A 14,197-nucleotide genomic window follows, 5' to 3' on the forward strand; every position below is an offset into this window, starting at 1 on the left:
TAATTTTTACTGACCACAGTGGAAAACTGCCATCTTCATTTCTTCCCAACACCGAGTCTCGCAGCTGTTCATAAGCAAGCATCCGCACACCTGAATACACTGTCCATTCGAATGTCAAACAATAATAATTAAAATAAAGACAACAGTAATGCAGACAAGACTGCAGAAGAATTGCATTGTAAAGGATGACATTTGGACAGTTCCCTTGTTTCAAATAATGCTCTTGTCTGCCAAATTGATTTTGACTTTAATTGTGTATACTGTAGTATATTAGTATCCTTATTTTAGGGAAAACTGTTACAAATAGTTTCAGGATAAAAAAAGAAATGCATCTGTCTTGATATACAGTATACTGCATTAGAAAAATTAAAAAAATATAAATGATCGAATATATTTTAGGAATGCAACCTCACTTCTTTCTAATAATGCAAAACAGTCATCATTGGTCCACTAATGCAGATTAATAATAAAATTAATCAGGTAGTACCTATGTGTCTGTAGATGGCAGGAGTGACTCCTTGCCACAGCTTAAGCGGCCCTTCTTCAGTAACAATTCCAATTGCTGTGCGGACCATCCCTTTGTATGGCACGTTCTTCCTTTCACCATGAAGCTGATGAGCGAGTTCACCTTGAATCTGGAGTCGGGTTTTTGTCAGATCCAGTGGAAAGGTAACTGAAAAAGCACCATGTGAATGTCTTATGTATAATTCCTTTAATGCACATATATACATACTGTATTCTCAACCCACTAAATTTAATGCATGGTCATGCAGGGGGGTTTGGTGGGCAGGAGCCTATCATTGCAGCAGTGGTTGCAAGGTGAGAAACAACACTGCACAGGGCAACAGTCAACTACAGGTACCATATGTGTACACTCTCAAATTAGAATTGGCACGTAACCTAAACTAATTGTGTTTGAGGTTGCAACTGTAAAATCCATGCAGACCCAGGAGAAACATAGAAACTCCACTCAGTCAACATCCTAGTGTAGGATTTGAACCCAGGAAACTGAATGTCTGTGGAAGCACTGCTATCACAACTGTACCACCCATTAAAGAAGCTAGAATAGATTAAAGTGAAAATGTAAGGTAGAGTAATACTTTTGAAATTTTACTTTGTTTGACTTCTAAATTCATTAAAATATTATGCTTTAAAAAACATATTTTATTGTAAAACACATTTGATTATAGGTCAAATTAAATTAAATAAAACAAAAGCACATTTTTAAACATTAGAGTGTTTATACCATTGGTCCATGCATAACTAAGATGGGTGACTGATAACAGTAAATTTATGATCTATTTTCTATTGGAATGAGAATAGTGCTGTAGTTGGCCCTGCTGCCTTTTGGATCTAACGTCCAGAGTTTAAGTCCTGCAGTCTCTTTATCTGTGAGGTGTTTGCATGTACTTCCCATGTCTGTGTTGGTTTTCCTCTGGGAAGTCTGGTTTCCCTCCTCTCTCTCTAGAAATGTGCATGTTAGGTGATTTGGAAACTCTAAACAGGACCCATGTGAGTGTGTTTGTGAGTGTAAATTGATTGCAATAGACTGATGTAGCAGAGATATGCTTCAGCACCCCTAAATCTTGGACTGGATCGAGTCAGCTTGACAAATTTTAGCTATAATTCAGTTGATTTAACAAATTCTTCTGTATTGTAACAGGTTTTGTTTATGGAAGCCTGATGTTGAAATGGTTACCACAGTCCTTGGTTGGTTACTATCTGTTTGGCATTTGAATGTTCTCTTTGTGTTGAATTTTTTTTTTTTTGGTTACTTTGGTGTTGCCCGATTTCTCAAAAACATGCAGGTTAGGTTGATTGGTGACTAAAGTCTGAAGTCCTACAAACCTTTTTTCTGATACTGTATTGGTAGGCTCCACTCAAATACATGATATTAATAGAGTATGCAAACGTTGTCTCTCTAATGAAGATCTGTTCCTACAAATGATTGATAACCCAGAAATATGAAAGGTTTGTATTCATCTTACTATAAAAAGAAAAGACATTTGTGCCCTGAAAGTATGAGCAGATGGAAGCTCAGCCACATAAATGTACATTAATAATTTATAGTTTTAAGCAATTTGTTTAAAACAGTTATTCTGTTTTAAAGACAAAATGTAATTACTAGCTATTGCTGTGCAGTCTCAGTTATGGGATGCACTCTGGAACTCCTGAAGGTGGTAGCAAAGGAGAGAATTAAAACAAAACTGATTGCCACTGTGAACAATGCTGCACATCCTCACTCTTACAAACTAACACGGAGTACTTTCAGCATATTATATATATATATATTATATATATATATATATATATAAATATACAATACCAGCCAAAAGTTTTAGAAACCTCAGTTTTTTGCAAAAATGCACACAATTTAATGTCTTAATGTTTCATGAAATCAAGGCATAGAACAACTAAACAATGGCAAATAAAAACATTGCTCAAGGAATCATTAAGTATATAAAATTTTATTCAAATTTTTGATATATTAAAGTAGCCATCTTTTGCTGATTTAAAAGCCAAACAGTGGTAACCTTTTTGATTCAGAATGCCAGTCACTCTGTGCAAGTCACCAACTCTGCCACCAGCAAAAGAACACACCAGACCATCACTCTTCCTCTTCCATGTCTGACAGCTGGTGTGACATACTGAGGAACCATCCTTCCACCAACTAGATGGCATTGAAACATCATGTGTGATGAACCAAAGATTTCAAATTTTGATTCATTGGTCTGTAAGACTTCCTGCAGTAGTCCACAGCTGGTATTTCAAGGCCCTATTTTGTCCTTTGGCTTTCTTACTGCCACTTGCCCCGTCAAACCTGCGGTGCAAAGTCTCCTCTTCACAGTTAGAAACTGCTTTTTTGTACCACTGTTAAGCTGAGCTTGAACCTGTTGTGTTGTGAGGCACATGTCATGCAAGCTGGTGACCATCAGAAACTGGTCTTCTGATTGGGTTGTAACTTTGGGTCTGCTAGATCTCTTCCTATCAGTTTCTTCCAGTTTCCAATTGCCTTTAGACTGTGTAGGACACCATACTCAGTGACACTTTGATTTTTCTTTTGCAATTTCTCTAAATGAAAGGCCTACACTTCTAACGGCAATAATGCTCTGCCTCATTTCATTTGTTAATTGCCATTTTCTTGTTATTATCGCTGGTATTTACAACTTTCTACTGTGTAATATTGTCCAAGTAGTACTTCAGAAGATGTTGTAACACGGTCTCTTCCAACTCTGCTCTTAAGACAGACAGGGTTTTTAAGTAATCAACAAAAGTCGGGACACCTTTGCAAACTGTTTGATTCAACTTGCAACGCTTACTTTACTTTAATTGCTGCAGAATATCTGTAGGTTGTAACCTATTAGTTGTTCTCTGCAGGATGGCCCATTTGTAATATTCTGAAATTCCATTTTTTTCAGTTTTTGTAACCTAAACTTTAAATTTAAACCTCTGGCAGTTTACTGCTTACATTTTCACCATTTTAGGTCATTCATGGCATTTCAATTGATTAAATTTGAAGATAAACTGGAAAAACTGAAGTGGTATATATATATATATATACAGTGGTGTGAAAAACTATTTGCCCCCTTCCTGATTTCTTATTCTTTTGCATGTTTGTCACACAAAATGTTTCTGATCATCAAACACATTTAACCATTAGTCAAATATAACACAAGTAAACACAAAATGCAGTTTGTAAATGGTGGTTTTTATTATTTAGGGAGAAAAAAAATCCAAACCTACATGGCCCTGTGTGAAAAAGTAATTGCCCCCTGAACCTAATAACTGGTTGGGCCACCCTTAGCAGCAATAACTGCAATCAAGCGTTTGCGATAACTTGCAATGAGTCTTTGACAGCGCTCTGGAGGAATTTTGGCCCACTCATCTTTGCAAAATTGTTGTAATTCAGCTTTATTTGAGGGTTTTCTAGCATGAACCGCCTTTTTAAGGTCATGCCATAGCATCTCAATTGGATTCAGGTCAGGACTTTGACTAGGCCACTCCAAAGTCTTCATTTTGTTTTTCTTCAGCCATTCAGAGGTGGATTTTCTGGTGTGTTTTGGGTCATTGTCCTGTTGCAGCACTCAAGATCGCTTCAGCTTGAGTTGACGAACAGATGGCCGAACATTCTCCTTCAGGATTTTTTGGTAGACAGTAGAATTCATGGTTCCATCTATCACAGCAAGCCTTCCAGGTCCTGAAGCAGCAAAACAACCCCAGACCATCACACTACCACTACCATATTTTACTGTTGGTATGATGTTCTTTTTCTGAAATGCTGTGTTCCTTTTACGCCAGATGTAACGGGACATTTGCCTTCCAAAAAGTTCAACTTTTGTCTCATCAGTCCACAAGGTATTTTCCCAAAAGTCTTGGCAATCATTGAGATGTTTCTTAGCAAAATTGAGACGAGCCCTAATGTTCTTTTTGCTTAACAGTGGTTTGCGTCTTGGACATCTGCCATGCAGGCCGTTTTTGCCCAGTCTCTTTCTTATGGTGGAGTCGTGAACACTGACCTTAATTGAGGCAAGTGAGGCCTGCAGTTCTTTAGACGTTGTCCTGGGGTCTTTTGTGACCTCTCGGATGAGTCGTCTCTGCGCTCTTGGGGTAATTTTGGTCGGCCGGCCACTCCTGGGAAGGTTCACCACTGTTCCATGTTTTTGCCATTTGTGGATAATGGCTCTCACTGTGGTTCGCTGGAGTCCCAAAGCTTTAGAAATGGCTTTATAACCTTTACCAGACTGATAGATCTCAATTACTTCTGTTCTCATTTGTTCCTGAATTTCTTTGGATCTTGGCATGATGTCTAGCTTTTGAGGTGCTTTTGGTCTACTTCTCTGTGTCAGGCAGCTCCTATTTAAGTGATTTCTTGATTGAAACAGGTGTGGCAGTAATCAGGCCTGGGGGTGGCTACGGAAATTGAACTCAGGTGTGATACACCACAGTTAGGTTATTTTTTAACAAGGGGGCAATTACTTTTTCACACAGGGCCATGTAGGTTTGGATTTTTTTTCTCCCTAAATAATAAAAACCATCATTTAAAAACTGCATTTTGTGTTTACTTGTGTTATATTTGACTAATGGTTAAATGTGTTTGATGATCAGAAACATTTTGTGTGACAAACATGCAAAAGAATAAGAAATCAGGAAGGGGGCAAATAGTTTTTCACACCACTGTATATATATATATATATATATATATATATATATATATATAAACTAAATAACTATATTATATATTTGTTTATTTAATGAACTTCTGTAAAAAGCCAAACTTCCCTATGGAGAAAAATAAAATTCTGTCTATACTCAAAATTGCATAACTGGCCAACAGCCTTAATCTGCTGGATTCTAATATTCTGCTCTCTGTGGGTACACTACTATTCTCTGCCATGAATTTGTGCACTCAGGAAATTGGGATTAAAATAAAACACTTCTAGATTTTACTTCCATGTCATTTTTAATATGATTTTAAGAGTTGTGATGTTACTAAACCTTTATATTGAACTATGCCCAATGCTGTACATCAAGAAATTATGCACTTTTTTCACCACCTTGAGCTGTGAAAATCTGAATTTTTTTACTGTTTTTATTGTCTATACTTGTAGCCCTAGGGAGCGAAGTGACTTTTTCCAAGATTGACTCTGCAAAATCCACACTCTGAATTATTTCATGCTATGCATCCCAAACCAACTGCTTGGAAGACAAAAAGGACGAATTCTGGGAAAGTGTTGATGCGCTCCTGCAATCTATACTTTATGATGAGCACCTACTTATTGGTGGCAATCTGAATGGACACATTGGAACAGCCAGAGATGGCTACATGCAGCAACATGGGGGCCAAGGTTTCAGCACCTGAAATGACGCTGGATATTAGACTGCGTGGTGGGCTCATGATCTCATCATCACCAATACTTTCTACAAAAATTGAACATCACATTTGGTAACATACAACAGTGGAGGGCACTCCACTCAAACTGGAAAATTGCATCGTCCAGCAGAGTGACCTTAAGCTGGCATTGGAGGGCAAGGTTATCCCGTGAGACAATGTTGCCCCACAGTGCAGCCTCCTCGTATTCGACTTAAGGATTAAACTTGATGGACCCACAAAAATCCAAAAGATGAGAGAGGTACACATCAAGTGGTGGAAGCTAGTGGAGGCAAAAGAACAGATCACTGATGAACTTGGAAAACTTGAGATAGAGCCCAACTAATAAATACAAGACCATTGGTCAGAAATCCTTGATCAGATCCAAAAAGTAGCCACCCGGACACTGGGAAAATGAAACCTTGTAGGCAATATTTACCAACAAACAGGCCTGGTAGTGGAGAGAAGAATTACAAGTGCTGATCAAAGAGAATAAAATGGTGCTAAAGAAATGGTACAAATCACAACCCGATGATGATCGACAATGATACAAGATGCTTAAATCAGCAGCAAAGCAAAGGCTAGACATTACAAAGAACTGTATACCCAGATGGACGAGCCCAGAGGTGCCAACAAACTATCCCACCTTGCCAACTGGCATCACCGATCAACCCAAAATATTGGACAAGTTAAGATTATCAAGGAAGAAGACCAGAGAATCCTAGGGGATCCGACTGATATCTTACAGCACTGGAATGCCTTGTTTTCAAAGATCTCTAATGAAAAGTTCCTGCACCAGCCCATCCCAGAAGCCGACCCAACTGGAGGCCCCGTTCCCAAGATAACCACCAAGGACATTGAACGGGCAGACAGGAAGATGAAGAATGGGAAAGTCACAGGACCAGACAATATACCAGCGGAGGTCTGGAAGTTACTTGGCAGCAGTGGTGCCAATCTGCTGGCAACACTCTTCAACTGCATCATCGCTGAAGGCAAGTCACCGAACTTGGTCCACTAGCATTATGATCCCGATATGGAAAAGCAAAGAAGACATTAACAACTGTATAAACTACCTCCTGATTTGCTTACTTTGTCATACCATGAAGATTTTCGAACACGCGCTGGAGAGAAGATTAAGGAACATTGTGGCAATCCTGAACAATCAGCGTGGATTTGTCAGCAGTTGGCGCATGACGGACATCTTAGATGCCCTTTGGCTCCTGAAGGAGAGACACCGGGAAAAGAACAAGCAGCATCACATGGCCTTCCTAGACCTGGAGAAGGCGTTCGACTGAGTAAAATGGCGAGCCCTCCGAACTCATGCATAAGCATACGACTAGTGGGCACAACTGCTTTACGTGGAAGCCACCAGCATACTTTTGTGCCTAGCCAGCATCTCACCACCCTTGACCATCAACAGGGGTGTCCATCAGGGATCTACACTTTCGCCCATGCTTTTTACCCTATGCAAGGACACAACCACCGTGGATCTCCAGATGCTGCATCCATGGACACAATCCTGTACACCAATGACGTTGTGCTTATAGAGGAAACCCAGCAGGCCTTAGAAGATCTTATGAAGTGATAGAAAACATGACTCAAAAAACATGGTCTCCGATTAAATATCAAGCAAATAGATACATGGAGTGTGGCACCCAGACTGATGGGGCCATCCGAGTCTGTGTACATGAGCTCATGAATTTCACTGAATTACCTGGAATCACTCGTCTGTTCAACAACAACAACAACAACATTTATTTATATAGCACATTTTCATACAAAAAGTAGCTCAAAGTGCTTTACATAATGAAGAAAAGAAGAATAAAAGACAAATAAGAAATTAAAATAAGACAACATTAGTTAACATAGAAAGGAGTAAGGTCCGATGGCCAGGGTGGACAGAAAAAACAAAAAAAAACTCCAGAAGGCTGGAGAAAAAAATAAAATCTGTAGGGGTTCCAGGCCACGAGACCGCCCAGTCCCCTTTGGGCATTCTACCTAACATAAATGAAATAGTCCTCTTTGTATTTAGGGTTCTCACGGAGTCACTTGATGCTGATGGTTATACAGACTTCTGGCTTTTAATCCATCCATCATTGTTGGAACATCATGGTGCTTTGGGTAGATGGTGGTGGCACAAGCCACCACCAATAGGACACCGGAAAAGAAAACAGAAGAGAGAGTAGGGGTTGGTACAAATTTTGAATGAATAGTTATTATAATGAATTGGATATACAGAGTGTCAGGATTAAATTACAGTGAAGTTATGAGAAGGCCATGTTAAAGTAATGTGTTTTCAGTAGTTTTTTAAAGTGCTCCACTGTATTAGCCTGGCGAATTCCTACTGGCAGGCTATTCCAGATTTTAGGTGCATAACAGCAGAAGGCCGCCTCACCACTTCTTTTAAGTTTTGCTCTTGGAATTCTAAGGAGACACTCAGTTGAGGATCTGAGGTTGCGATTTGGAATATAAGGTGTCAGACATTCCGATATATAAGACGGGGCGAGATTATTTAAAGCTTTATAAACCATAAGCAGAATTTTAAAGTCAATTCTGAATGACACAGGTAACCAGTGTAGTGACATCAAAACTGGAGAAATGTGTTCGGATTTTCTTTTCCTGGTAAGGATTCTAGCAGCTGCATTCTGCACTAACTGCAAACGATTGATGTCTTTTTTGGGTAGTCCTGAGAGGAGTGCATTACAGTAATCTAGCCGACTAAAGACAAACGCATGAACTAATTTCTCTGCATCTTTCGATGATATAAGAGGTCTAACTTTTGCTATGTTCCTTAGGTGAAAAAATGCTGTCCTAGTGATTTTATTAATATGCGATTTAAAATTCAGATTACAATCAACGGTTACCCCTAAGCTTTTTACCTCCGATTTGACTTTTAATCCTAATGCATCCAGTTTATTTCTAATAGCCTCATTGTATCCATTATTGCCAATCACTAAGATTTCGGTTTTTTCTTTATTTAATTTGAGAAAGTTACTATTCATCCATTCTGAGATACAGGTTAGACATTGTGTTAGCGAATCAAGAGATTTGGGGTCATCAGGTGCTATTGATAAATACAGCTGTGTGTCATCAGCATAGCTGTGGTAGCTCACGTTATGTCCCGAGATAATCTGACCTAATGGAAGCATGTAGATTGAGAAGAGCAGCGGACCCAGGATAGAGCCTTGTGGAACACCATATAGAATATCATGTGTCTTTGAGTTATAATTATCACAACTAACAAAGAATTTTCTCCCTGCCAGGTAGGATTCAAACCAGTTTAAGACACTGCCAGAGAGGCCCACCCATTGACTAAGGCGATTCTTAAGAATATTATGATCAATAGTGTCAAATGCGGCACTCAAATCTAAGAGGATGAGAACAGATAAATGGCCTCTGTCTGCATTTACCCGCAAGTCATTTACTACTTTAACGAGTGCAGTTTCTGTGCTGTGATTTGTTCTAAAACCTGACTGAAATTTATCAAGAATAGCATGTTTATTGAGGTGCTCATTTAACTGCATAATGACTGCCTTCTCTAGAATTTTACTTAAGAAAGGCAGGTTAGAGATGGGTCTATAATTTTCAAGAGAAGAGGGGTCGAGATTATTTTTCTTAAGTAGGGGTTTAACTACTGCAGTCTTAAGACAGTCTGGGAAGACCCCCGTTCAGATGGTGACACCCACCCAGATGCCCAAGCTTCAGTCAATGCAGCATGGCTGAAGTGGTGCCAGGTCACTGGTGTCCTCTGTGACCGCAAGATCCCAAAATATCTGAAGAACATATATACGTATAGTGGTTATCCACCTAGTGGCCATTTATGGGGCAGAATGCTGGCCAGCCTCCACCAACCACGAGCAAGCACTAAAAATCATGGAGATGCAAATGCTGTGATGGGTATTCAACCTGACCAGACTCAACCATGTTATGAATGAAGATGTTCAGAAGTTCATGTGTGTGGCACCAATTGATGAGAAGCTGTGTAATGCATAGCTCGGATGGTATGGCTATGTCAAGTGACAACAGCTCAGTGGCAAAGACACAAATATGCCAGAGCCCATGAGGAAGACTGAAAAACGTTGGCTTGACCGAATCAAAGAGGATGAGCGACAAGTCAACATTGTGCCAGGGACATCCTTGACCGGAACAAGTGGCAGGTAGCATGTTTGACAGCTGACCATGCAGAAATGTGAGAAAAAAGCTAGGAAGAAGACTCTGCAAAATCTTTTGGTTTATAGCCGAGCATATTGTGCTAGAACATATTGTATAGCAATTAGTTCTCACATAAAATTACAATACTCTGTGTGGGCTACAGCAGTGTACGTTATTTGTACAGAGAAACAATCTGCTGCAATATATGACTGAGAATTTTATGTTAGTGCATATAAAATAGTCTGATGATAATTACTGAAAACCCTTTATAGATAGACAGATAAAATGAGTCATGGTGCCTTGTGATGCACCTTGCCACAAAAGTTACTATAAGATAAGAAGGGTTGTGTTTTTTTGTTTATTAACTTCTTTTATGAATAGTGACTGATAAAACAATTTCTCAAATAAATTTAGCTAGGATTTGCATGTGGCACAGCTAAAAAGGAGTAAAACTGCCACATGAAAAAGTGATTTATATGTTTTGAAAAAAGTGATGAATTATACAAAGAGCTGAAAGATTTACAAAGTGTGATGATCTCTCTAGGAAATGCTAGTACCAAAAACATGAATGGCGCAATTAAGCAATTCTGACAGTATTATGATGTTAGAACCTGTATATTTTAATTGGACCATTCTAACCAAGACACATTACAGGAAAAAAAAATTATTTGAAAAACCGAACTGTGTGGAAAAACTTAAATATCATGTGTATACTGGAACAGTGACAGATAATGATCTGCTTGCCTTTAAGTTCATACAATATATTCCGTGCAAATGTATGGAGATAACTTTATCAAAAGCAACAGTGTAAATCAGCCTAACATATCTACTGATATAATGCAAGCTTTGGGTGAAGATCAAGATCAGACAGAACATGCAGTTTCTGATCCAAGGCAAGGATAATAAAAAGGGCATAGTACTATACCATAGGTTAATGACTAAATTTACATATTCACAGACTTCAGCACTCAATTGGTAGGAGATTCTGAGACCTTGATGCAACCTCGATAGAGAAGTCTCATTGATGTTATCATAAATTAATATACTCCTGGTACAAATTCAAAACTCTCATCCAAACACACACTGGTCTAGCAATTTTCATATTAAGTTGCATACTGTACCTTATGAAGTCACACATTTGTAAAATAACAGTACAGGCAGATCAATGAACTCGATTAATACAACAGACTGTAATTTTCAGGTTGTTTCTTAATCAGTAGGCGGCAATACCTGTCTGGGAATTCTTTATTCACACAAACACAACATACACATCTTCAAAAGTTTAAGGCAGGGAATCTGGGATGTTGGAAATAATAACACTATTGGAAAGTAATCAAAAATGAATCGATATAGTTTCATTACTACAAAAATTGTTTTCATGCATTATGCAGAATAAACTTTTTTTCAATACATTTTCAATACAACTACTTTTAGATATTAATTTGACCGTCTGCTACGCCATAGAGTAGACTGTGAACACCTGGTCAATGGCACTGGATAACTACAGTGTTTTTTCAACATTAATTATGTTTGGAAAATTATTACCTGAAGAAATTTTTACAGTAGTACACATCAATTTTGTCAATTTACCTGTAAATCACTCATACATAGCTTTGAAAGTCCAAACTCCGGAAGGTCCGGATGCGCTTTGACACCACGCTAGACATGCGGCGTTTCTTTTCAAATGTCCTCCTTTGCACGCCACTAACTACCGTAACTGCACGAGACTATCGACAAAGTCCCCCGTGTGTCCTGCACCCCCTCTCTGCTTAATTCCATACCTATTTCGGCAAGAGCGGCCGCGCAGGCAGACAGCATGAACTTTGTCATCCGTGGCCATTTCTCTGCAGTTGACAGATTTTCCTCTTCCATTTCTATTAACACCAATTACTAGATAAATAAGGTGGCGGTGTAGCTTAAGAGGTTCGTCATTTGGTGAAGATTTACACAAGACACTGCTACATAAACCACCTCTGTGTGAAAACGAGCGGTATCCAGTCTCCAATTGTGGGACAAAGTCCTCTCCGTGTGTCCTACGCGTTATCACACAAATCATACGAAGTGAAAGAGCAGAAATAATCATTTGTAGTTCCTGACAGGCGCTGCTAAAATTAACTGCCAGTCCTATACCGCCGAGAATGACAAGGAGAATGGCGTTCTTAAAAAATACAATTCCCACAATTCCACTTTCTCCTAGCGCGGGAAATACTCGCCCCTTTTTGTAATTGGATAGCGTTCAATTTTTCCTTTCAATGATTGGGTGGTCAACACATCACTTAATAATCACCTCTTTTGATCGTGTGTATTACTAAACGCGCTCACATTACACCGGGGTTATATTGAATTTTGTATGCACGATGGTTCCTGCAGTGCTATGCTTAATTGCAGTATTAGTACTTTCATTCTGCTTATTTTACACAAAGAACAAACAACATAATTACCCTCCTTGCATCAGAGGCTGGTTGCCCTGGTTCGGAGTTGCCTTCCAATTTGGCAGGGCTCCTTTGGACTTTGTGGAAAAAGCCCGAGCCAAGGTAATCAGGTTTTTGCTATTCACGTGTGTTTTTGCAAAAAAGATGTGATGAGATTAATAACTGAAGCGCCGTTCTCGTTAGATTTTGTTTTCAGTTTTGAGAAAGCGCTATATAAATGTAAAGAATTATTATTATTAGTTTTACTTATTAGTTTTACTTGCAACAAATGCGTTTGTTTATATTGGTGAGTAAATTTGTTAACATTTTTGTGGAATGTTTTTTGAAGTTGGCAAGAACAAATGCAGGATTTTCATAAAAATAATATTCAATAATGAAGTCCAAGCTGTAAACAAGTAACAAGTACTTTTTAAAAATAAATGAAAATAAGAACATGACCCCAAACAAGTGTTCATTGTCAAAATAAAAAGTGCTATGTCTGTTAATGTAAAAGTCTCGATTTTTGAACCGTATTTTTGCATTTGTGTCAAAACCGTCTAAATAAAAAGTAAAACAAAAAAGTAAAAATAGAAAACATGAAGGTGTACAGTATCAAGAACAAAAGTTGTCGAAAAGTAATAAGCCTCACATGAATCCGAACACATTATTTTATACGTTTTTAAAGTTTGGGTCATTTAAAATAACTGCTACATCCCCGATCTAAATAATGTATTGAAACTATAGGAAGATATTCATGTATCCTTCAATCCATCCATCCATGCATCAGTTCAGGGTTAAGGCTGCTGAATTCTACACAGATTATATGTCCAAACAGTGTTTTGTAGCAACTACCCAGTGTGCCACACTGCTGCCTTATTCAAAGTTTCATTTACCACTTTTGTATCTGAATGATAATTTTGTTAAAAGAGCATTACAGTAATCAGTACACATGTATTATGTTTGAGTGGCTGGAAATACAATGCAGAATAAACAGTCAATTGACAATGTTTGATAAGGTATGATTTGCAGTTTACAGCATGGCTAAATGTTAAAGAGAAACATGTAGATTTTCCACAGTAAATCCAAAGTAAACATGAGTGTGGGGAGCTTAAGTAGTATTGTGTAGTGAAGTGGATCTTTAAGATACCTGTTATGAAGGTCTGTAAGCTAGAGTAGTTCTGATTGTGAGAAACTAATTTCATTTCATGAGAACAAGAAGAGAGTATAGGAGAACCTTTTAAGTATTCCTGAATGGCAGATGCTTAGTAAGTAGGCAGAAAGAGGTACAGCAGAGTCTTCAAGGAGGATCCTACAGAGAGAAGCAGTGTGAGAATGATGAAAGATTAATGTGGAGCAGAGCCATTAAGAGGACTTCTGATCAGGGTAAGTTTTGTGAACTGGATTCTTGTTGCAGGACAGGGGTGGTAATATGAGTGTTGCGTGGTGTAGTTGGTTTACTCATTTACTGCTTTTATTTGGCTTTGGATAACTGGAAGGATTATTATATTTTAATTCACAGTTGGATTAACAAGTACAGTACCTGAAAAGAATTTTCTTTCTTTCAACATCCTTTGAAGGAAAGTCAGCAGAGGTTTCTAAGATAATACTGGCTTCTTGACCCTAACTGCTGGCTAATCAGTTTATGCTTACTCTAATCTGAAAATCTATTACCGCTTAAATTCTTAGCGGTCATATACCATGTTCTCTTTTAAATCATATAAGAATTAATAAAAGAAAGTATTAACATATTACTTATTTTTGATTT

General features: G+C 38.3%; 2 protein-coding genes across 6 annotated transcripts in view; one reads left to right on the forward strand and one right to left on the reverse strand.

The window, feature by feature from the left end:
- The window catches only part of slc25a27 (solute carrier family 25 member 27), a 33,067-nt gene extending 20,909 nt beyond the window's left edge, over positions 1 to 12,158 (reverse strand). The window contains exons 1-3 of one of the 2 annotated variants that reach the window (XM_028796830.2): positions 11,612 to 12,158; positions 488 to 673; positions 15 to 99 (exon numbers count right to left, since the gene is read on the reverse strand). In XM_028796830.2, the coding sequence (XP_028652663.1) occupies positions 15 to 99; positions 488 to 575 (173 nt within the window). In that variant the 5' untranslated portion in view covers positions 576 to 673; positions 11,612 to 12,158. The remainder of the gene's footprint in view (positions 1 to 14; positions 100 to 487; positions 674 to 11,611) is intronic. The other variant, XM_028796829.2, reaches the window with a different exon arrangement.
- A 171-nt stretch (positions 12,159 to 12,329) lies between these two features.
- LOC114648040 (24-hydroxycholesterol 7-alpha-hydroxylase) overlaps positions 12,330 to 14,197 on the forward strand; it is a 149,686-nt gene continuing 147,818 nt past the window's right edge. For all 4 annotated transcript variants that reach the window (XM_028796831.2, XM_051925604.1, XM_051925603.1 and 1 more), the window contains exon 1: positions 12,330 to 12,555. In XM_028796831.2, the coding sequence (XP_028652664.2) occupies positions 12,379 to 12,555 (177 nt within the window). In that variant the 5' untranslated portion in view covers positions 12,330 to 12,378. The remainder of the gene's footprint in view (positions 12,556 to 14,197) is intronic.

The sequence above is a fragment of the Erpetoichthys calabaricus genome, chromosome 3, assembly GCF_900747795.2.
Source record: "Erpetoichthys calabaricus chromosome 3, fErpCal1.3, whole genome shotgun sequence".
NCBI classification, from domain to species: Eukaryota; Metazoa; Chordata; class Cladistia; order Polypteriformes; family Polypteridae; genus Erpetoichthys; species Erpetoichthys calabaricus.